General features: G+C 41.1%; 1 protein-coding gene across 4 annotated transcripts in view; it reads right to left on the bottom strand.

Annotated features, from left to right (window-relative positions):
* The window catches only part of SLIT2 (slit guidance ligand 2), a 384281-nt gene extending 360605 nt beyond the window's left edge, over positions 1–23676 (bottom strand). For all 4 annotated transcript variants that reach the window (XM_084971629.1, XM_084971630.1, XM_084971633.1 and 1 more), the window contains exons 1-4: positions 21579–23676; positions 18755–18826; positions 17550–17621; positions 1940–2011 (exon numbers count right to left, since the gene is read on the bottom strand). In XM_084971629.1, coding sequence (XP_084827755.1) covers positions 1940–2011; positions 17550–17621; positions 18755–18826; positions 21579–21757 — 395 coding nt within the window. In that variant the 5' untranslated portion in view covers positions 21758–23676. The remainder of the gene's footprint in view (positions 1–1939; positions 2012–17549; positions 17622–18754; positions 18827–21578) is intronic.
* Positions 23677–25552: the final 1876 nt, after the last annotated feature.

The raw sequence follows: 25552 nt of genomic DNA, 5'->3' as shown, positions 1-25552 counted from the left end.
GCTTTTAATTAACTAGAAAACACTGCCTTATAGTTTTTTATAAGGCTCTGTTTCTTCAATTCACTTAGGGATCTCAAGTCTTCTTTCATACAGCAGCTTCATAAGGTTATGAAATCATAACAAAAACATAAGGGAAAATACTGTGGTCCACTCTATGATATTGCCAAAGGGGGAAAATGTTAAACAGAATATAATTTGCTAATAGGGGATTCTGCGCTAGATTATACTGCCTGAATTCCCCTAAGAAAATTCATCTGCGTACTTCTAGACTGAAAATCAGACATTCTAGTTTCTCAGAGATAGTGTTAAAATTGCTTCCTACATTTTCCCCTCTTCAGCTTAATCATTTTAATTCTAGCTCTAATGGTCATTCCGATTTAAATTATATTTTCACAACCGCGTGGAAAGTGGACAATTTTTTAGACAATATGGATTGTTTTATATGCACACTATTAGCAAAGTAACAGTTTAACAACACTCATTGTATACTAGCTTTGAAGTCAATTCTTCAAAATCCCCTCAATCAAAAAAAAAAGTTAAAGAAGAAAGTAGAATATTATTAAAAACATCTCTGCAGCCCTTCTTGGAGATAAAGCACAAAATAAGTATCAATTTATATTCATACATATAATCTTCATAGCAGCCTATATCCCGTTTCCTTGGTAAAAAGAGTCCTTAGAGAATTTCTGTTAAAAAAGGTGGTCTTAAGGTTTCTTTATTTGATTCTTTTAAATTTACTTAAATTGGGCCAATTAACCAGCAAGGAATGCAAAACAGAGGAGAAACACTGCTAGGCCTTCGAGGAACAGAATCAGGCAGGACAGACTCTAGAATGAAGACCTGGTGTGTAGCTGGCTACACCTTTGACTACCCGGAAAATTCTCTGTACAGTGAACTAAGGTGTCTGGAAGACCTAGCACACATCCTAACAGAGATACAATGCAGGGGAGGGCTGTGGGAAGAGAGCCTTTCTACTTCTCTAATTGACAACAATATGGAACAAGCAGGCTACAAAGGCTTGGCTACAAAGTCAAGTACAGACGAAAAGCAATCTCCTTGCTTTTTTCCACAAGCATGACCACAGGGGACTTCCCCACTCTCCAGGTGGGAGCCAAGCTCAGCAATATATTCTATATATCTCAATAATGTTTTCATGACATCCACGAACATCAATAATCATTGCTATTTATTTTCCCAGCACTTTGTAGCTTATCTCCCATCTGCACAAAATTATTCATACAGCTGAAAATCTAATTTTAAAAGCTTTGAAAATGTGTTTTCACTATTGCACATTAGGTCAGCAAACAAGCATTCCCAGGGAGGAAAAACTAATTCTGCCTAAAACTTACATTATGTTCCTTCCAAAGAAGTACTTCCGTTAACAGTCGATGACGTATTTGATATGAAACCCTTACAGTCATTCATATTGCAGAGTTTGGAATCCTGGCTTTGAAAGGAACATTTAAGAGGAAATTTACAGCCCTCCTTAAATACCTTATAATAATATTTCCAGACTAATAAACCCTACTTGAGCGCAGAAACAATATCAAAAAAGCTGACATGAAGAACCCCAACTTTATAAGAAAACACTGCCAACTTCCTCTGAAAAGGCTACCTTTCCTTTCAAAACGTAATCAAAAGTTTCCAGAAAGAAGTTAGGTACATCTCTCCATCAGGACCAGAAAAGAATAATACAATTGCAATAACACATCCACGAACCAGTAAATGCTAACGAAATAAAAGAAACGGAACCACTGGAAAACCAATCATAAATTTCCAAAACCGAAAAGAAAGACAGAAAGAAAGAAAGGCAAACTTTTAATCCATTAATCTACTGGTGAAGAGATTCCAGGAAAGCACAAGGAAACAGGTCCAAAAATACATTTAATAAAACACAAGATACTACCCAAAGCAACAATAACTATTTCTGTCTACTTACAGCCTGTAGAGCTTCGAAGTCCCAAGAAACAGCAACTCAGGAAACAGCTGAAGGTGATTTCTGTTTAAACGCCTTTCGAGAAAAACAAAAATAAAGCACACGTTACACAGAAAGAACCCGACAAAGAGTCTGTGATTGGGTCGTGTCATGCCTCATCCTGTATTTCAGGTAAGGATGAAATGACATTCAGGAGAATCCGAGCATTGCAAATCAAAAGTTGGTTACATCTTTTGTTACAGGACTCTTTAAGGCAACTTTCCATTAGGCTTACCCCGATGATGATTACTGGGGCCTGAACTCTAAATGCACATCCCATGCAACATCAGTCAACCAGTACAGACGCAATAAAAAAGAATTTCTGGACTCAGACTCCGGTGTCAAGGTTAGGCAAATTCAACGTACAGCAGAAATACTATATTAAATGGTGCCCTAAAATAATTTATATGCTGTTTCAAAATGACCTAAATTTTCAGCCAAGGCACTGAGGGGAGATGGAAATTTCATATTTTTTTTCCACTTTTCATTTAGTTTCAGAAAAATGTGTGCGAAAGCATCAGTATGATTTGTCCCTCTAGGCAAAAATCAGAAGAAAACTGCAACCCACAGTTCTTGACTCTTAACTGAGTAAGGCTGAGTTATAACTAACAGTGACGGCAAAAATGTTTAAGTAATTCTTTTAATGTTTAACTGATATTGGGGTGTTTTAAATATTTTAGAAAAGAATCTGATTGCAACTCTAATTCAAGGGAAACCCTGGTGCTATGTAACTAAGCTCTTTTGGCCTATGAACACTAGCTAAAGAGTGACACATTCTAGCCTCTATGGACCAATACCCCTAATGCCATTCATTTTAAGTGTCCACTTTAACATTTCAGTAAAAAATAAATGTCGACCTCTCCATTTTTCCAAAATTTAAATAAAATGATGGCAAGCTGAAGCAGAATACACATTTAAATGATGTATAAACTGCTAGAACTCTACAAGAGGGTAAAGATGTCCGGAAATGAATGTCACGCTGAAGAAAGTTGAAGTGTTTCTTTTTTTTTTTTTTGGTCTTTTGGCCTTCTACATGAGCCACTCCTGCGGCATACGGAGGTTCCCAGGCTAGGGGTCTAATCTGAGCTGTAGCCACCGGCCTACGCCAGAGCCACAGCAACGTGGGATCCGAGTCAAGTCTGCAACCTACACCACAACTCTCGGCAATGCTGGATCCTTAACCCACTGAGCAAGGCCAGGGATCGAACCCGCAACCTCATGGTTCCTAGTCGGATTCGTTAACCACTGAGCCACGATGGGAACTCCTTGAAGTGTTTCTTGTCTTAAAGAAGGTTATGGGGACAGGAAAAGAGGGCACATCAATCTTGACACTTGTAAACGGTCATCAATGGGAGCAGCATTACACTTTAGTATCTGGAGGGCAGCAGTGGCACTAGTCATTAAGAAATGGCACTCGTCTTAAGAAAGTATATCATAAAGATGATCTTTCAAAGTATAAAAGATGTAGAGACATGGAATAATCAGCTGTAAGAAACCCTCAAATTCTTACTGCACATACATTCAACCAGAGCCCATACGCTTTTTTTTTTTTTTTCTGCAACAGATGGAACAAAGACAAATCCTATATTAGATGAAAAATTGGACCAGGTGAACCTCAGAACCTGTCTAGCTCTAAAATGCCATGAGGAGAGGATGATAAGTGTGACTTTTGTTACACAACTTATATTATTAAGAAGTTGATCATTTACAGAAAAAAATCTAAGCACTTAAAAAATGCATGTTCATAAAAATGTATATGCAGACAATTAGAGGGAAAATAGTAAAATTTGCAGTGAAAAGGTGGGCTTACTTTTTACTTACACTACTTTTTATGAATACAGCATAAAATTATGAATAAAGGTCAAATTTAAAGTGAAACCAAAAGCTTTTATTTTTTTTTTTTTTGCCGATCATAACTCTGAGGAAAGAGTACTTTCAGATTCTACTGCTATACAATTTCAAGAAAATAGAACTTAATTATGACTTTGTTACCTTTGTGTCCAAAAAAACAGATTACAGATATTCACAAGAGCGGCCATGAGAATTCTTCTAGGGAAGACTCCCCATTGTCCAAAGAGCCGATCCCAGTTTTCAAAATGACAGAGATGTGCTTTCATCATCTGATCCAAATGCACTAATAAACATCATCCAGGATTCTCCAGCCAAAACACGCACGGTCCTTCAGGCAACTCTCTGTATGGAGCCTTTCCCTTTCTCCAAGGGATGCTTTCTTACATCCTCTGTGTAATGTTCTGATTCTCCTACATCAAGTTGGTTCCTCCCTTGCCTGTGCCCCCTTATCCCGGTACCAGTCGAGTCCCTCACACTGTATTATATTTAGTCACGTACTGGTCTTATTCCCACTAGGCTGTTAAGCTCTTCGAGGGCAAAAGTCCTACCTATGTATCCCCTTCCTTCTTCCCTTGCACTTGTCAGGTTCTTAGGAAGTGCTGAATGAGAACAAACTGTTCTTTGCATTTTGATACAGTTCAGCCAAACCCTAGCATTTGCATTTTATGTTCCGCCAACTTTCTCCAGGCATGCTCCCTAAGGAAACTGCCTTAGGTTTTACTCCCCCTCCAGATAACTAGGATCCCATCACCAAACCTGATTTTGTGTGCCCTACACAGCCTCCTTTCCCTGCTTCCACCTCCCCCAGCCGTGCCATTTAGAAATTGGAAAGCATTTGATGTGTTGAAACATATTCAGATATCTAAATGACTGAGAGCTTCTACTAGATTTCTTTTCTTTCTTTCTTTTTTTTTTTTTTTTTTTTTTTTTTTTTGTCTTTTTGCCTTTTCTAGGCCCTCTCCCGCGGCATATGGAGGTTCCCAAGCTAGGGGTCTAATCGGAGCTGTAGCCACCGGCCTACACCACAGCCACAGCAACGTGGGATCCGAGCCACATCTGCAACCTACAACACAGCTCACAGCAACGCCAGATCCCTAACCCACTGAGCAAGGCCAGGGATTGAACCCACAACCTCATGGTTCCTAGTCGGATTCATTTACCACTGAGCCACAACAGGAACTCCCTTCTACTGGATTTCTTGTGAATGGGTCTACATTGTATCGTTTCACATATTGTAAGAAAGCAGGTAATTTGGATAGGGTGTAGTCAGTGTATTTTCTCAATTTTTGTTCATATTCTCAGTGGTACTTAATTCATTCCCAAAGTAATAACTAACATATATTAAGCTTACTAGGTGATAGTCACTGTTGTGAGAGGTTCCATGAATTATCCTATTCATTCTCACATAAATTATCTCATTCATTCTACCCCATGAGTAGGTGCTATTATTATTGCCATTCTGGAGGGAGGCATACAACTCAAAGAAACTATGAAGCTAGAATTCGAATTCAGGTGGGGCGACTCCAGAACATACCCTCTGAATCACTGCTTTCTAAGAGACACACTCTAAACATTGCTAAACGATAAATCAAAATGATGTAATCCTGAACTTTCCTTTTCATCCTCTTTTTGAGGGGGAAAAACAGAGTTTTATATAGCCCACTTCTTCAGTATCTATGAATGAATCACCTGAAAATAAAATACCAAATTTCATTAAAAAGAAAACTAGTTTTATAGTCAGCTCACTATTTTAAAGATATATTTAAAATACCTAAAGTTGAGAGAAAGAATGAGAATACGTATAAAATATTTTTATCAGGATTCAAGTAATTTACCACTATTTCATGAAAATTACTACGAATGACCTTACTGTGTCTAAACCATCCATGTGAATAAGACAATGTAGTACCATACCAAAAAAGGTAGATAATGGGTAATGTGATTGTCTGACATAAACTGTACAAATGTTTTATTAGGTCGGACTCCCAAAGCAATAGAAATAAAAACAAAAATAAAAAAATGGGACCTAATTAAACTTATCAGCTTTTTGCACGACAAAGGAAACCATAAAAAAACAAAACCAAACAGACAGTCTATGGAACGGGAGAAAATAGTTGCAAATGATGCAACCGACAAAGGCTTAATCTCCAAAATATACAAAAAAAGAAAAACTCATATAAGTTAACAACAACAACAACAACAAAAAAAACAATCCAGTTGAAACACGGGCAGAAGACCTAAACAGACCTTTCTCCAAAGAAGACATACAAATGGCCAGTAGGCACGTGAAAAAGATGCTTAACATCACTATTAGAGAAATGCAAATCAAAACTGCAGTGAGGCACCACCTCATACTGGTCAGAATGACCATCACTAATAAGTCTACAAATAACAAATGCTGGAGAGGTTGTGCAGAAAAGGGAACTCTCCTACATGGTTCGTGGGAATGTTCATTGGTACAACAACTATGGAATATAGTATGGAAGTTTCACAGAAAACTAAATATAAAAAACTACCATATGATCCAGTAATCCTATTCCTGGGCGTGTATCCAGACAAAACTATATTTCAGAAAGATCCATGCATCCCTGCGTTCACTTCAGCACTATTCACAATAGCCAAGGTATGGAAACGACCTAAAAGTCCATCAACAGATGACTAGATTAAGAAGATGTGGTACATACATGCAGTGGAATACAACTCAGCAATAAAAAGAAAAAAATAATGCCATCTGCAGCAATACGGACAAACTAGGGATTATTATACTAAGTGAACTAAGTCATAAAGAGAAAGGCAAATACCATATGATATCACTTATATGCGGAATTTAAAATATGGCACAAAATGAACTTATCTACAAAACAGAAAGAGACTCATGGGCATAGAGAACAGACTTGTGGTTGCCAAGGGGACGGGGGAGGGAGTGGGATGGACTGGGAGTTTGGGGTTAACAGATGAAAACTATTACATTTTGAAATGGACTGACAATAAGGTCCTGGTGTGTAGCACAGGGAACTATATGCAGTCTCCTGGGATAGAACATGATGGAAAAGAACATTAAAAAAAAAAAAGAATGTGTGCATATGTATGACTGGGTCACTTTGCTGTACAGTAGAAATTGGCACACTGTAAATCAACTACACTTAAAAAAACAGGTAACATGGTAAGATGCATGGAAAAATAGTATGATTTTATTTTTTTTCTTTAAAAGACTATCCGTACATTTTTGACTCCTGTTCTTCTATTACCCCTTCCATCAGTACTAAGAATAAAGGGAAACACAAACATTAAAATAAAAAGTGAAACTCTTCCAAAACATTCGGTGAAGGAAAAAAGACTGAAATCCGAGTTTCTGTACAATGACTAGAAATTAAATATTTAAACTAAAGAGGATTTTTTTAAAAGCTGGAATTAAGTTAAAGATTATAAAGATGCATAGCCGTTTCTAAATAGAGCTGGAGGAAAAGTAATCTAACTTCTTATAAGACCATAGAATAGTTCCTAGTGGCTCGAAGAGGAGAGTGTCCTAATAATAATTAGGATGAATTTGTTAAAGTTAAAACCTGATCGTCTAAGAACAGATAAACAGCACGTAGGAAAATCTGTGCATCTTAGAGGAGGATTTATGGGAACCAACATAACTCAGCTGCATTAAGCAGAACAGGGGGGTCAATTACCAATTGTTCCCAGCAAGGATGATCAATTGTGTGGAAGGACAGATAACAGAGATTTAGTGATATCCAGGTCCTGTGTCATCACCAGATGGATGGAGTCTGCCCACAAGATCTCAGGGCTGACTGAAAATTCTCTAGATGGAAATTCGTGGTTTCAGAAAGGCCATAATGTGTGTCTCTGAGACACATTTTTTTAAGATAAAGAGGAGAGAAATCCCAGTAAGTGTCTCCCATCCGCTATGGGTTAATTTTGAGTGTGACCTTCGGTGGGGCGAAGGATCTTTCTGTATCACACCAAACACCCCTGGCCTCTGAAATGCTGATTCCTAACAACCTCAACTTGAAGGGCAGCCTAAGTTTACTGACATGTATTATTATCTGCTGCCTCCTCCTGTAACTTGTTCATTGCTAGACAAATATTACATCTCAGCTTTCACCTCAATTCAGTTAATATTTGCAACCTTCACCTCAGTCCAAAATGTAAAATGAATACAATTTTACCAAAGCTAGTAAAAAATGTATGTCTCATATTTACCTGTCATTGTAAATGCAAGGTACTTACAAGGCAACTGGTCTGTAACAAATTTGATTAAAAGCTGCCTTAAAAGGTCTATCTTTCACAGTCTCCTGTTTCTCACACGTAATTGTCTTCTTCTCAGGTAAATTTCCACTTGTCTTTTATTCTAACTTTTTTTTTTTTGTCTTTTTGCCTATTCTAAGGCCACACCCACAACACGTGGAGGTTCCCAGACTGAGGGTCAAATCGGAGCTGTAGCTGCCAGCCTACGCCACAGCCACAGCAACGCCAGGTCCGAGTCGTGTCTGTGATCCACACCACAGCTCACGGCAATGCCAGATCCTTAACCCACTGAGCAAGGCCAGGGATCAAACCCACAACCTCATGGTTCCTAGTCAGATTTGTTAACCACTGAGCCAAGATAGGAACTCCTATTCCAACATTTTTAAAGTAAAATATTTTAACATTTAGTTGGTATTAGATAAATTTTATATTTTCGGCAGTATTTTCACCCTTTATAGTCCATGGTAGTAAGGTCAAAACATTAATAAAAGTGTTGCCTCCTCTTCACTCCCCTTGTTTTTTTTTTTCAGGGCCACACCTGCAGCATATGGAGGTTCCCAGGCTAGGGGTGGAATCGGAGCTATAGCCGCTGGCCTACGCCACAGCAATGCCAGATCTGAGCTGTATCTGTGACCTACACCACAGCTCACGGCAATGCCAGATCCTTAACCCACTGAGTGAAGCCAGGGATTGAACCTGCATCCTCATGGATGCTAGTCAGATTCATTTCTACTGAGCCAAGATGGGAATTCCCATTCCCCTTACTTTTTTCTATTTCTCTATATATTCAGAGAGAATATGACAAATACTCTGAAAAACAATTTGGAGAAGGTTTTTTACCTTCTTCAAATCTCTTCTATTAATTATATGCTATAAGAAGAAAATCAGAATGAAAATGACAGTTGATATGGAAATTTATTCATTATTTATTTATTTACTTATTGTTTTTCTAGGGCCTCACCTGGGGCATATGGAAGTTCCCAGACTAGGGGTCAAATAGGAGCTGAGGCACCAGCCTATGTCACTGCCACAGCAACACCAGATCCGAGCTGAAGCTGTGACCTACACTGACCTCCCAGCAATAGTGGATCCTTAGCCCACTGAGCAGGGCCAGAGATCAAACCCATGTCCTCATGGATACTAGTTGGGCTCATTACCACTGAGCCACAATAGGAACTCCCAATATGCATACTGAAAAGCTAAAATTTATTACAGATATTTTATTAGCTCAGTAGAAGAAAATAATACCTAAACAGCTTTTGAAAAACAAGAAAGATGTTAAAATATAATAATAGTTCTTTAAATGCCAACTTAAAGAACTATTATTATAATGTATTTTATAATTTATATGCTTTAAATGTTAAGCATTTTGTGAAATGATGTACTTTATCTTTTCAAATCATGTACCACCAACATGAGATAAAATGTCTCTGTTTTAGTGATGAAAACATTGTGGTTTTAAAAGATGATGCAGTTTGGTCAGGATCTCATAATGGAATTTAAACCAAGGGTTTTCTGAAGTCCCTCATAACTAATATTTCTGATTTTAAAACCAGGGAGAGAAGTTTGTATCTGTTTAGAAAGCATAATCAACAGTACAATCACCAGTAGAACTGAATGTTTGTCGATGTTCCATAAGACACCAGGCAGAAGCATACAAAAGTACAAGGTGGTACCTCATAGTAATTTTGATTTGCATTTCTTTAATAATCAGTGATGGTGAGCATTTTTTCATGTGCTTGTTGGCTATCTGTATATCTTCTTTGGAGAAATGTCTATTCAGGTCTTTTGCCCATTTTTCAATTGGGTTGTTGGTTTTTTGCTATTAAGTTGGTTGTATGATTTAGATATTAAGCCATTTTCACCCATTCTGTAGGTTGTCTTTTTTTTTTTTTTTTTAATAGATTCATTTGCTGTGCAAAATCTTGTCAGTTTGATTAGGTCCCATTGGTTTATTTTTGCTTTTATTTCTGTTGCCTTAGGAGACTAACCTAAGAAAACATTTGTATGGTTGATGTCAGAGAATGTTTTGCCTATGTTCTCCTCTGGGAGTTTGATGGTGTCTTGTCTTACGTTTAAGTCTTTAAGCCATTCTGAGTTTATTTTTGTGCATGGTGTGAGGGTGTGTTCCAGTTTCACTGATTTACACGGTGGCTGTCCAGGTTTCCCAGCACCACTTGCTGACAAGATTGTCTTTTTCCCATCTTATATTCTAGCCTCCTTTGTCAAAGATTAATTGATTATAAGTGTCAGAATGGCCATCATTAACAAGTCAACAAATAACAAATGCTGGAGAGAGTGTGGAGAAAAGGGAACACTTCTACACTGTTGGTGGGAATGTAAATTGGTACAACCACTATGGAAAACAATATGGAGGTACCTTAGAAAACTATACATAGAACTACCATATGACCCAGCAATCCCACTCTTGGGCATATATACAGACAAAACTTTCACTGAAAAAGATACATGCACCTGTATGTTCACTGTTCATTGCAGCACTATTCACAATAGCCAAGACATGGAAACAACCTAAATGTCCATCAACAGATGAATGGACTAAGAAGACAGAGTATATATGCACAATGGAATACTGCTCAGCCACAAAAAGAACAAAATAATGCCATTTGCAGCAACATGGATGGAACTAGAGCCTCTCATATTAAGTGAAGTCAGAAAGAAAAAGGCAAATACCATATGATATCATTTATATCTGGAATCTAATATGCAGCACAAAAGAACCTTTCCTCAGGAAAAAAAATCTCATGAACTTGGAGAACAGACTTGTGGTTGCCAAGAGGGAGGGGGAGGATGTGGGATGGACTTGGAGTCTGGGGTTAATAGATGCAAACTATTGCATTTGGGGTGGATAAGCAATGAGATCCTGCTGTATAGCACAGGGAACTATATACAGTCACTTGTAATGGAACATGATGAAGGATAATGTGAGAAGAAGAATAAATATTTATGACTGGGTCACTTTGCTGTACAGTAGAAATCGACAGAACATTATAAATCAACTATAACGGAAAAAATAAAAAATAAAAATCCAACAACAACAAAAAAGTACAAGGTGCCTTTACAGAGTGGAGTCTAGATCATCTGCACCTATGCCCCTTCCCAGAACTTAGAACAGCAGCAGAGAGCTGGAATCCCACCCACAGCCAGGGTGGACAGGCTACTGCCAAGAGGACAGTCAAATAATGTTTTGTAAATGTGACCTTAAAATAATATTCCAATTGCATTAAAACAGATCAGCCCTATTGTTATCAAACTTTCATTCTGAAAGTGTTTTCACCAATATTTCCTCCAGTCTGGCAGATATAAACTGCTTTTGAAAACAGATAAGAGCAATATACATATATGTAAAATCCATGCAGAAAGGTCTCTCATTCCATGTAAAATTGTGTAATTCAGTCTAGAAGGCATAATTCAACTAGAAAGGTAGCCAACAGGAATAAAAGACAGAGTTCAATGTAAAATATTTGACATTCGTTGCCTCCACAAATACATTGTAACAGTGCAAACTAAACTACTCATTTCAAGGGGAGGTATAAAGGACACAGCATCCAGCAAACACTGTCACAAAGGATGAGCCCAAAACAGATGTGGGAAAAATAAACAGCCTTGCTGCTTCAGAATTTATAAAACGATCCACAAAGAGCAAACAGGCCTTCTCACCATCGTTCAACTCCCAAAGCCCATAAAAAACGTTGCATGAGAAACCCTCTCGGATAGAGTCACTGTTCTGCTAAACGTCTAACAGTGTACTGGCATTAAAGCCTTATAAGACCAGAGTCAGTAAATGTAATTTGAAATAGTTCAAATCACTTATAAACAGGCAAGAATAATGTGACCTTTAATGGATGTCACAGATAAGGGGATACACACTTGATCACCTAAGTCCATGATTTATCTCATGCAAGGTACATACTGAGCTTCTTTACTGAGTTTGATATGTTCTTTAAAGACTCTTTTCTCAACAAAATAACCGCTGTGATTTTAAACTTGGGTGCAAAGATGCCAGAGCACAATTCTTTTGAGATGAGCTGGCATTCTTTTCCAAGGAGATTAGCGCTGTTAGCTTGCCTTCACTTTAAGAAAAAGGATGTGTTATGTGTTGCCTGTAAACTTGCAGGGTAAGTCAGAAGAGGGATTCTCTATATCCTCAATGAACAGGGGATAAGAGGAGCCTCCCTCAGACCTGTTCCACAGCATATTCTCTACTTGAACTCATGTGTAGCCATCTACAATAAAAATTCTAGAGCACCCTAGTTCCTAAGGCTCACACTGGCTGTCACACGCGAATGCAGCAAGTCAGGAGAACTAGCGCTGCACCATCTTCAAAAAATACATGTGCCTTTTGGATATCCTTTCAGGACAGAGTGGTGTGTGGTCAAATTTAGGCTTAACTGTAAAGACGTTTCTAAATTAAAACGAGAATTGTCTTTATATCTACTTGACACACACTTTAAAATAGCTACGTGAATAAGGTTTTGCACAGCTTCATTAGAATAATATTTTCAGGATTCTTTTTTCAAGCAAAAATGAATATCCAATGACAAAGTTAATAGGAAAAAATGCACTCTGAAATCCAAAGACACCAAAATTGAGAGTGTGTAAAGCAGTACTGCTGTAAAAGAATGCCTTTACACTTCATTGGTAGGGGGGAAAAAAGCAGTCCAAGCCCTCGCCTTTATCACTTCTGCAATGTTCTTATTGTAAGAGTATAGAGAGTGTGAAGTTAATGGAAAACCTAATATCCAAGGTTTACACGGAAGGCTATAGGTTCTCATTAATGTAACCTAGGCATACATGCATTTTATTTTGCATTAGGAGAATTTCATTGCATTTAAAACAAAATGCCCTGACAAGTTTTTGGACAACCTTAAAAAATTTTTAAAATGTTCTCATACTCTTGTATTGGGTGTTATCAAGCAATTTCCAAGAGCAGATGATTTTCAGTAGTGAAGTACCGAAGCAGCCTGGGTCTCTTTAAAAGGCCATAAAATTGATCTTTAAGGACTGCAGCTTAATCTCATAAGTGAACAACAGACCTCTACCCCAGCACACCAAATTTCTGGGTCCCAGTGTGTTTTTTTAAACCTTCTAACATATTATGCACTAGCCAAGATAATCCTGAGTTAATAATTTTGCATAGACTTTATTAAAGACATACACAGGTACCTTCCAAGAACTATAAAGATGTTTAATTCTTAAATGTTCCAATTCTCCCCCCCCTTTTTTTTTTGCTTTTTTAGGGCCGCACCCATGGTATATGGAGGGTGCCAAGGGTCCAATAGGGTGCTAAGGGTCCAATAGGCACTGTGGCCACTGGCCTACACCATAGCCACAGCAACACCAGATCCGAGGTGCGTCTGAGACCTACACCACAGCTCATGGCAACACCGGATCCTTAACCCACTGAGTGAGGCCAGGGATCCACGCCACAACCTCATGGTTCCTAGTCGGATTCATTTCTGCTGCGCCACAATGGGAACTTCTAAATGTTCCAATTCTTTACTAAAGTTTACTTGTAGTTTGTTTTCCCTTAATTTCCACTGAATATCCAGTCACTTAACTACATTAGATTTCATTTGAACATTAGATTAAACAATATGAGACCTGTTAATACAATCTATATGAGGCACATTCTCAAAGCTTCTTTCTCATCCCAGACAAGCAGGAACTACTGGCAACACGAAGCATCCATGGGGATCTGCCACTGCACATGTTAGGTCTGGGAGTGTAATGACAAACTGTCATAACAGGAAGTTCTGTGTGCTCAGAGTGTGCAGGCATGACTAAAACATATTCCTTTTATAATGATCCATAACCACATTCTGATCATCACATCATCTGATGTTGTTTTCCAACCAATACATAGAAGAGAATGAAAGGAAAAGAAGGGAAGGGCAAAAGGGTGGGAGGGGGGATTTTTTTTTTTTTTTTTTTGGCTTTTTAGGGCTGCACTGGTGGCATAAGGAGCTTCCAGGCTAGAGGTGGAGTCTACAGCTACAGCTGCCGGCCTACACCACAGCCACAGCAACGCCAGATCCTTAACCTACTGAGCGAGGCCAGGGATCGAACCCACATGCTCATGGTTACTAGTCGGGTTTGTTACTGCTGAGCCACAACGGGAACTTCGAGAGAGGATTTTAATATCCAACTACTTCTTTACATTTTGACATGTATTTCATCAATTCTTTGAAGTGGAAAAACTGTTTCTTTTGTAGCTATAATGCTCTGATTTACTAATAATGATTTTCTCACCCTATGCTAAAATTAAATTCAACCTAATAACATGACCCTGTTTCTTAGAGATTAAAAGTTGGATTTCTAAAAGGCACAGATCTTATCTTTTGTTTTCAGATGTCTTCTTTCTCTAGATCAAGTAAAGACACTATCAATATAAAATAAAAAGAGGAGTTCCCATTGTGGCACAGTGGTAATGCACCTGACTAGTATCCAGGAGGACGCCAGTTCAATCCCTGCCCTCGCCCAGTGGGTTAAGGATCCAGCATTGCCAGGAGCTGCAGTGTAGGTGGCAGACATGGCTGGAAACTGGCATTGCTGTGGCTTAGGCCTGCAGCTGTAGCTCCAATTCAACCCCAAGCCTGGGAACCTCCATATGCCCAGGGTACAGCCCTAAAAAAAAAAAAAAAAAACCAAAGAAAGTAAAGTAAAGAAAAAGAAAAAAACTATAATTTTGAAATAGTCACAATATCACTTGGAATTATTTTGATTTTATCATTTTAAAATGAAAAAAAAAACCTAAGAACCATAAATTGCACAGGAATAAAGTTAATGTTTTTATTTTGTGTTCTTCATACAAGGAATGAAAATTAAGTTGTTATAATAACTGTTGTTAACTGTCATTTACAACATTAACCTGCATATATACACCTTTTCATAATTTGGAGTTTGAATTTAGAATTCACATCTAAATTGTTAAAAAGCATGTAAGCACACACAAGACGGAATTATTTAAAAGTTAATTCATTGATTACTTCATGTTTCTTACAGTCTCCTGCAGCTTTTTGGAAAAAAAAAAGGCAATTTGTGTGATGTTAACGACATCACCTACTGCAATAAGCATATATACCATAATACTATTATTATAAAGGCCACGGCAATTCGATTGCAGAACCTTCTGGGAAGCTTTTTCTAATTTTTATTTTTCAATTAATATAATGAACAAAATTTAAAATAGTTTGTTCCAGAATAACTTGAACACATTCTTAAGCAAAACTGCTGGCCATTTAATGTATTTAAAAAAAAAATAAATATTTGAAAAGTGTATCTGCAATGTTCCTAAGAAATGGTTTTGAATTCCAGAGTCCCAAGGAGATGAATTGGCTGTCAGATAACAATGTGCTTCCATCAGATGGCCTTGGCAGTTGTAAACAAAAGGAATTTTCTCAGCTTTTCCTCACAAATATGAAATATTTGCTCCCAGCCAACAGCTGGGGTGATTTAAAGAGGTCCTGCATATATATTAGTTTTCACTGAAAATTTACAAATCCTTCTCCCACTCTGAAACATCTGACTGCATCTTAGTAGAATAGAAAAGTTGTGCTGAGATGAAGTGGCATTCCCAGGGGAAGCAAAAGTCAAAAAACAGTACCTTCTTGCAACTTGAATCCCTTGGAGATCATAAGGCATCTGATTAATAATCTTTAGAAAAGTTAATTTATTCAATAAGAAAGTTAAAGAGATAATCCAAAGTAGTTTGAAAAATTAAAAGTGTTTTGTCTCAGTCATTCTTAAAATATTTAAAACTACCATATAAACAAAATAGAGAATTCATGAAAAGCTGCTAAGATTCCTTCAATGACGTTGAAATCATTTAAGAAAAAATAGACATATATACACGTCTCACATGGAAACACGTATATATGTGAATACTAAACACACACATACATGTGAAGAACTAAAAGTTATTCATGGGAAAACTACTAATGTTTAATGATAACTTTAAATTATCTATCCATCTTTCCAAACATTTAAATTAAATTCATACTTAGTTTTTTAATGGATAAATTAAAAATACTTTTGCCAAATACTCATCAGAAATTAGCTATTCATGAAAGATATTAAAGAATAAATACTTTCCGGGTATTTTTATATATTAAGAGATAGGTTATGAACTTGTGAACTTTGTTATGAACTTAACCAAATATTTACCTTATTTTTATCCCCTTCCCAAAACTAGCTCTAAGCAGTAGTTTTAAATTTATTTTGCATTCCACAATGATATTCCCTATATTGTAATATTAATCACGGATACAATTTTACAGCAAAATAAATTGATATTTGTGTGTTTAATTTTACTCGAGGTTGTAAAAATGTAACCTATATTTATAAATATCTTAGAAGTTGACAAGCCATTTTTGCACTTATAGGTACACAGAATTAACTTTTGCCCTTGGGCCCAGTGAATCTGAGTATGTGCTATGCCTAAAATGAACTTCATATTTCACTATTTTAAATAAAATTTTTATTTTTACCTAGAGCGCCTCTTAAAGTAGGCATGGAAACTTATTAAAATAATTGCTGCTACTTTTAATAGAGCTATTATTTGCCCTTAAAAATACAAAGCCACTAAACTTAAATTATCAAGACATATGAGTCATGGAATTTACATTTCAAAATTACAAAGTGTGCATTTTATCCTAATTACTTCAGACAGAAATTTTGTCTTTTGTAGATATACACTGTAGACATGAAATAATAATGCCCTCAAGAAATATATATCAATTCATAAGATTCTGTGTATGCAAAAATAAAAATATATTTTAAATTCTGAAGTCCACATTTGATCTTCTTGGAAAAAAAGAATCAGTGTTAAGTGAGATGCTTTGATAACATAATTCTTACTTCCATTTCTACTAATCTTTAGATGTTTTTACCAGCAAAAAATATTTAAAAAGTTACCATAAAATAACAAAATAAAACTATGAAGAGCAATTATCAACAATGTTCACAAGTGTTAAATATCAGAAAGCAAATCTATCACTAAGAATTTTAAATATTTCTTCAAATGTCACTGATGATACACACAGCAACAGGATGGAAGCTACAACACCCATTAGCAAAAGTTTTCCATTATGCACCATAAATGCAAATAAAATTACCACCTTTTTTCCTACATAAGCAAATAAAACAAACTAGGTGAACAATAAGAAAAATATGTACATCACTAAAGTACCAAAGCAATGGTTCTCAAGGAAGTAAATGTCTAGGAAAGTTAAAGTCTGTATTTTTCAACTTTATTACAAGTTAATCCTATTTATGCAAAAACTCTACAGTTTCTAATTGTAAATTAGTCTGAAAATCACTTATTCAGCCTCTTGTTTCTGTAATCTTACAAAAACTAAGACATGAAATTGAAGAGATAATCCTTGAAATTCGAGTATTTTTAAAAATACAGTTATGTCATCATAAGTTTGGAACTGAAAATACTTACAGTCTCTCCAGTTCTTTGAGATCCTGGAACGCTCCTCTTTCAATGGTGCTGATCTTATTCTCCATAAGCTGACTGAAATGCAAAGTATAAGAGGAGTCTTAATGTTACCACTCAGCACCTGAAAAAATTTCAGTTCAGCAACTGAAAACTTGACCTGTTTATAAAGTTAAATATTGCTCTGGTGTGAGATATCAAATCTAATGAGGATATATTTGAGAAAAACCAGGGAGGGAAAATAGCATCTACATCCCAAAACTTCCATGGAAAAATACTAATTTGGTTTCTCACAAAATTTAGACGAAGTCCTGAACCTTCAACTACAGTATATTCTGCAGAGCAATCCATGACACTACAGTTGTGATGGCTGCTTTTCCACTGAGTTCTTAACTGCAAGAATCAATACACAATAATTCCTCCTACATATACTTCAATTCACTGATGGATAAATGTCAGAATTTAGAAGAACTGATAAAGGCCAAAAAGTGTTTTTAAAAAATGAACAGTGAACACACAATGATCAAAAGTATAAGTTTACTATGACGTAAATATTTACAAATCTGTAGGTAAAAACAATTTTACATTGCATTGAATCTTAAATGATGATTCACTCATAACTAACTTAAAGCATTAAAGATGTAATCACAGTGCGACAACTTTGTAAAAGGTAAGATATAAAACACAAAAAACAATTCAAAATATGACCAACATATTTTTATAGAGAAACATTTTCACCAAAAACTCTGTGAAAACCTGGATTAACTGATTTTAATGTTAGAAATTACATTTAAATGTTCTCTGCTAGAAAAGTCTGAACCTTTTTATATTAGCAATAATTAAATGCAGGCCCACTTAAATTCTTCCTAGTTAATCTGAAATCCTAAAAGTATAACAAATGTCCCACATTACTCATATTGTGAAAGCAATTATGCTACATTTTTATATGCATAGGGCATTTAGGGTATAGCTAACATTTGAGGTCATTTCCATAACACTGTCTCCATGGCCTGCATCCACCCTAAAAATAAAAGCCTAGGGTTTTAAAAAAAATTGTAGTACTGATAAGTGAAAAAGAATAGAAACCAAGACCTTTTAAATTTTTATGTTTCTGTCATTGTGACAGTTTTCAACAATGAGATCAATAACAATTCAAAATACGCAACCTTAAAAAACAAAAGAAAATTCTCCAAAACACAGAACATACTTACAGAACTCTTAGGTGTCGAAGACCAGCAAAATCTGTCTTGGTAATCCGTGTGATGTTATTTCCATTCAAATCCCTAGGAGAAAATAAATAAGAATATGAAAGTTCCATTTAATTTCTATCAATACCTGCTTAAACAAACAAAAAAAGTAAGCTAAATAAGATCTTTGAGATAAAAGATCAGTTCCAATTACTAAAGTAGTTTACAAAGTAAAAGAAAAAGAGAGAGAAGGAAGTAGTCTTTCAGAGAAAAAATTTTAAATGATCCTTAACAAGCTTACATAGTCCATGCTTGCTGGCATATGACAAGAAAATGAAGTGATTATGTTATCAAGAAAAGTTCTCTTGTGTGTATGGGAGTGTGTCCAATTTTTTGTTTTTCTAAGGATGTGCATATTAATTTCACAGGTATTTAGCTATTTACTATTATTGTTTGGCATACTCCCAAAAAGTTAACCTGCAGGAAGTTAAATGCACAATTTTCTAATACTATTCAGGAAGAAATTTTAAAATTCAGAACCCTATCCTTAGGTGGCACGGTGGCTAAACTTCCTAAAGCAAAGAATAAAGTTAGAGTACCATCAAAAGAACTGCACTTCAAAGACTTGTATTTATAGGCATTTACCTTCCAACAATTGTATGTTTGTATGAAAACTAAACTTTTCATTTGCAGCTCAGGGACCCCCCACCCCACCCCTCGCCGTGACTGTAAAGTGAAAACTACTAGCTGAGGCAATAAGGGAGAGAGCATTCAGGCCCTGACATTTTTGTTCAGATTTCAGCACCACGTTTCCTTCACTACCCCCTTTTCTGGAATCTCAGGTCAAGATCTAAACTTGCCCTGGTTCCAATCATTTCAAGTAAAACCAGGTTTTACAGCGGTTTAAATGTTCTCCTTCACGGAAGTAAACCTTACCTTGACTTTAAAACATCATGTTTCAAAACCGTATTTAATGTGTTTATGTTGTCCATGATAGAATTTTATAGAGCCAACACTAAGTAAACTCTTTTCTGATAACTCTTTATAGATCCTTCATAAGGATAATTTTTTTCAAGTACCTAAAATTCACTTGATATCCTCCTAAATGCATTTATTCCCTTTTTGTTTAATAGGACATTCTTGCGCTTAAACTTTAAATTATTCGGAAGAGCATGAAATGATAAGTGCTAAAACAGAATTCTGCATTGCTTCCTCCTCAACCCACTTTCCGTGCTGAGCAAAAAGCACCACAGAATTGTTCCGAAAGTGGCTGGGGTCTTTTTCTTCGGGGTACTTGACATAACACGAATCCCGTCCCCCCATCGCAGACAAACTCGGTAGATCACACTTTGACAAGACGCCCTTAACAGGGCCCCAAATTGCCCAGCGCTGCGGGCCTGGGAAAGAGGGAGCAGAAGGAGTAGCGGGGGGCGGTCCAGTGAGGCTCGGGATGGGGGAGCCATTTGCAAAGAAAGAGATGGCTCAACTCAGGCCTTTAGACTGAGGGCGAGGGCAATGGGTTGGATAAGAAGAGCGACTCCAAGCGCTGAGGGCCGCGCGGGTGGAGAGGTGCCAGTCCGAGCGGGTCCCCACCACGGCCTGCCACGCTCACACCCCGAGGGCGCAGAGGCTGGCGGGGCGCAGAGGCTGGCGGAGCGCAACCTGGGAGCGCTGGCCCCGGCTGCCTCGCCCCGCTGGACCCACGCGCGACGGCGAGCGGAGCGCGTCCCGGGCGCTCGGGCAGCGCGGGGTGGCGGCCTCCGCGTTCACAAAGAGAACGGCCTCCATGCTCCACTTCCCTGAACTCGGGAAGCGCCCCAAGGAGCGCGTGGGCCGTCAACCCCGGGTCTGCGATTACTTCTTCATTAGAGACTCGTAGAGACAGGGAGGCGGGGATATCTGCGGGCAGCAGAGCGCAAAGGGAGGAAGGAAGGGGAGCTGCTGCCACGAGAAGGGATGCAGAAACTGCCAGAAGGGTGGAAAGGGGGCACTGGGGCTCAGCAGGAAGGGCCGGGGAGGGGGCAGCGGAGGGCCGCGGGGGTCACCAAAACGATCAGACCTAAGTTGGCTGGTTCCGGTTGGAGAGCCAGCCCTAACTTCGCCTAGTTGGTAAGATGCGGTCTTCCTCCAGAGTCTCCCTCTGGGCAGGTCCCTTGGGGCTCGCCGCCGCCTTCGCCTCCTCCCGGGGGAAGTGGGAGGCGGGGGAAGAGTCGTGGGGGTTGGAGCGCTGCCACCGAGGGAGCTGCGGCCGTCCCGGCGCATCTTTCCTTCTGTGGCCTGTAGAGGTGCCCCCGGGTGGATTCTGCCGCCCCAGGACCCCTTCTCCTCTCCCTCCGTCCCCAGGAGGACAACACAAAGCCAAGGAGCTGAGGTTACTCTTTTTTGAATGCCACCTCCGGTAGCCCCCCTCTTCGCGCCACCCCGCGGTGACAAGAGCAGGGACTCAGCCCTGAACCGACCCGTGAGAGTTCCCAACCGCAAGGTGACTCCGTTTACAGAGTCCGAGGAACAAAGTCGTGTCTCCCTTGCTCTGGGCATCCGCGACTACTTGTCGCCCATCTACCCGCCTCCTCAGCCTCAGAGAACTCGCCCGCAAAGGGCTGCGAGTGGCGGGTCTAGAGCGGGAGGAAGGGACCAAGCAGAGCTGCCAGCGGGCCCGCCCCTCCTTTGGGCAGTGGCCCCTCCCTGGGCAGCGCCCTCCCGGAGAGTTCAAACCCAGGATGCGCGTTCTGGAAAGCTAGTGAGGGCTACCCTTAGCACCCCTCCTACTGTGCCGATGACCCCTCCAATCTATAGGCTGAGCGACCGCGATGGTGGGGAGGAAGGGGGAGGAAGAACCCATACTCACAGTCTCTCCGTGTTGCGGGGGATATTCCTGGGCACACTGCGCAGCGCCAGCCCGTGACAGTCCACTGTGCTCCCGGAGCAGGAGCACTGCGCCGGACACGCCTGCGGCGTCACCTCCTTCAGGATCGCCAGCACTAACCCCAGCGACAGGGACAGCGTCTGCCAGCCGACGCCGCGCATCTTCCCCCGCCGCCTCCTAGCTCGTGGGCGCCGGGGGTTTCTTTTAGCTCGCTGCTCCTCTCAAACCACGCTGCGCCTGAGGCCCAGTGCCTAGCGCGAGGCTAGCAATCCAGTGTCCGGATAATGTGCACAAAATAATACGAAAGTAATAGTAATTTTCAAAGCAGTAGAGCTGACACAGGTACGCGCCTCTCAGCTCCCCTCACCCTCCTCCAGCTCGGCAGGCGCTCCTTGGGCAACTTTAAGATCAACTGCCCTGGTCAAGGCTACCGGGAGACCCCAGAGGAGCGGGGGAGGAGATCACGCGTCGTCTATTCTCGCAGATATCAACTTGCCAGTAAAAGACCTGGGACTCCCAACAGCAGTGAAGATTCTGAAGATGCAGGGGCCGGTTGCGCGTGGAACAGGAGTACTCGGATTCCACGGACCCCCTCAGCAAATCCAATTCCAGTGGGGATGGTAGGAGACAGAGGAGGGAGGCTCAGTAGGAACGGTGGCCTTGATCGAAGTGGGCTCTCCAAAACTAGAAGGCGCAGGGGCCCCGCGGGGCTGCAGTGGAGCGCGCTGGACTACCGGACATGGCGTGCGGGGGCGCACACGGCTGGCGCGCAGCCTAGGGGGAGCGGGACGTCGCTGCGGGGTTCCTGGCGTGTCTCACTCACGCGGTCTCCCCACAGCCTGCGGCTCCTCCGCAGCCCTGACCGAACCTCGTCGTCTACCGACAGCCGATGGCGGTTTGCAAACACACATGCACTCCGCCGAAGGACGTCTGGGCAATTCCACCTTCTGCCCGGCGTCCTTGGCGACGCTCCGCACCAGGGCCTTCCCCGAGGTCACGCAGAAAAGACAAAAGGGCAATCGGGCCGCCGCAGCAGGCAGGAATATCCACTAGTGACAACCCAGGCAGAGAAAATCCCAGAGGCCAAGTTGAGGATGAGAGCTCTTGCTGTGATTGAGCAGGGAATGGCTGGCAGGCCGACCGCAAAGAGTGGAAAGGCCAAGCTGGAGGTGTTCGCGTCCTGGGTCCTCCCGGGGTGTTCCGGAGGGTGGCGAGGTGGCAGTTGGGTCGGTGGAATCTGCTGATCCTAAAAGACCCCAAGATGCAGTGAACGGCAGTCCTGTGTGCGTGCGTGTGTCAGCCCCTCTCGTCTCCCGGATACGCCGCAGCTCCGCAACAGACACCTGATGGCAAAGGTGGAAGAGACAAGACCGGGCTCTTGGGTGGGCGCAGCCCCTAGGTCTCCCCCCCAACAGCTGCCCACAAGTGGGTCCTCCTTCTCAAAGTGCAGGAACTTTTCCCAGGCTTTGAATCCAGTCCCACAGCCACCGTGAGGGTCCTGCTGCCGACGTCGCGACGCCGCCCGGCTCCGGGCGCTGCACCTGACTTGGCGGCCGCAGTCCAGAGCAGCCGGTCTCCTTCCAGCCCCTTCCCCTCTCCCGGCGGCTTTCCGCGCCTCCTTCTCTGGGGAGTGATGAGGGGGAGAGGGAAGGCGGCGACAGGAGCGGGGACTATGTGGCTCTGCGGACTCCCGAGCTCCTGGCAAGTGTCTAAACAATAGGACGGACGCAGCAGCCCTATTCTCGCTCGGCAGCTGGAAGGTGGGTTGTTGTTGTAACTGGAGTTGTTGGTTCGGGCTGCCTGGCGCTCCGCGCAGCCGAACAAAAACCCGGCCCGCGCCTCGGGAGCGGGCTGCGGGGCCCTCGACGCTCCCCTTTCTCCTCAGCACTCCCGCCTTGCCCAGAAAGCTCGGCAGCTCCCGCCTGCGCCCGGGAGCCACGGCGCTCCCATTACTCGCCGCCGCTGCCGCCGCTGCCGCTGCCGCTGCCGCCGCCGCCTTTTTTTAACCAACGTCTGCGGCAGCCACTGCCGCCGCCAGCCTCCGCCGTCCGCGCGCTCCCCAAATAAATAACCCCAAGTCAGAAGTTAAGCCGGCGCCGGCTTTATATACTCGGCGGAGCCCCCACCCCCTCGGCCCCGCCCCGCGCGGTCGGGCGCCGCCCACTGGCTGCGGGCGGGGAGCCCGCACCTCGCCGGGGAGAGGTGAGGCCCCGGCTGCGAGCGCCAGGCTGAGGCGGCGGCGGGCGCGCGTTCCCGTGCGCACGGGCTCGCGTCCTTGCTCCCACGCCCCGACAAAGTTTGGTGATGGAAGGAGGTTCCCCAGCCCCCGCCCCCAGCTCCAGGGACCCAGAGGTGACCCAGGCTCGAAGATGGTCGTTTGCAGCGAGGGGATGACGATAGCGCGGCTTTGAACGGGGCTCATAAATAGCGCTGCCAGCCCCTCCGCTGCAGCTTTTGCCATGCGATCCTAAGGGGGCTGCTCAGTGTTTGAAGCGCAGCAAGAGAGAGATTATGATTTTAAATTTAAAAAAAAAAATTCTACCGAAATAGATCTGCCTGCGTTCCCAGGCGCACATGTATATTTTGGGTGCTTAAAAGTTCAGAGTTTTTGCAAGTTGGAAAATGGTGGTTTTGAACCTTCTCGCCAGCCTTCCCATTACCAAGCCACCCCTTCCGTTTAACCCTTTCTTTGTAGCCATGCACTTAACACCCTGCTTGGTGAACGTCTTGAATAGACGATTTGCTCACAAAACTCTTACGGCTTGAATGTGTCTGTGTGATTTTACTTTCTTAGGAAAGGAGGGAGAAAATAAATCCCTAGCAACGCACGTTGTAACCAGAATGTTTCCTTTATTTCAGAGAAGTTCTGGATATTTTTTCCCCACTACGTCTTGGAAGAGAATTTCCTTGTTTCTTCTTAGTGTGATGTATATGTGGCAACTGCTACCACTCTCTCACTTCCCACCCCCACCCCACCCGATCCTCCAGCAAAAACCAGTGCCACTATTGGTTTGAAATGACATCTACATGAGTCAACAATTTAGCTTGAATTAAAAAATGCTTCACCTCATTCCACCTTACACAGCTTTCACAGGGATTTGTGCAAGCCCCCAGCCTAATGCTGGCCTCACAGTGTGATAATGATTTGTGTAATTATCTGCTACCCCCTTGAAGGCAAGAGGACCTATCCCATTCATTTTTCTATTTCCAGCATCTAGCAATATGCCTGACACACAGGAGGTTCCCTGAAAATCGACAGACTTCTTCAACACAAGAATGTACTCCACCTGAAATTTCTACAATATCTCCTGCAACTTTTTTCCTACCTACATTTTCGTTCTCCAAAATATCTTTGCATGAAGGCTGCTTCTCCTATGTCATTTTGCCTGCCCTGAAAAACTTAAAGCCAGTTTGAGGAAACCTCCAAAGACAGGGTACCCATTAGGTAACTGAATTGGAACTCTTAGGATTTTAATGCCATAGACTTACATTCCTCTGTTCTTTTAAATACTTAAAAACGTTTAACGTTCATTAACTCATTTGTCCTTCCAGATTTTAGCGTAAAGGTCTGTTATGTAACTTCCTGAAGAAGGAGAAAGTGGAAGCAGGAGTCACACTTCCCTGGGAGGAAAATGAGATAAAGAACAAATACCTGTCATTGATGAAGGACTCTTTCCTCCCACCTCAGCCTCCCCCCCCACCTCCTACCCCCAGGGAATTTTCTTTGGTCTGTACTAGGAAATTATATGGTTGAAATATGTTTGCTACCACACTAATTAACTTAATTCCACAACTTTAATACCCTGTCTGTGATAGGAGTATTTATATTCAACTTTATCTACCACATAGAATCATTGTTCTGTATCTTAACTGCAAAAACATATTCCACATGCCAACTATGCCTAAGTTATGCTATTTATATCATCACACGATGCAAGTCATAGACATAAGTTCAA

This window comes from Sus scrofa, chromosome 8 (genome assembly GCF_054392235.1).
Source record: "Sus scrofa isolate SSC_HxYL_T2T_F1_AM1 chromosome 8, Sscrofa_HxYL_maternal_Yorkshire_Landrace_v2.0, whole genome shotgun sequence".
Lineage (NCBI taxonomy): Eukaryota > Metazoa > Chordata > Mammalia > Artiodactyla > Suidae > Sus > Sus scrofa.
Note: the sequence above shows the minus strand (reverse complement) of the source record. Positions and strands in the feature narration are given on the sequence as shown.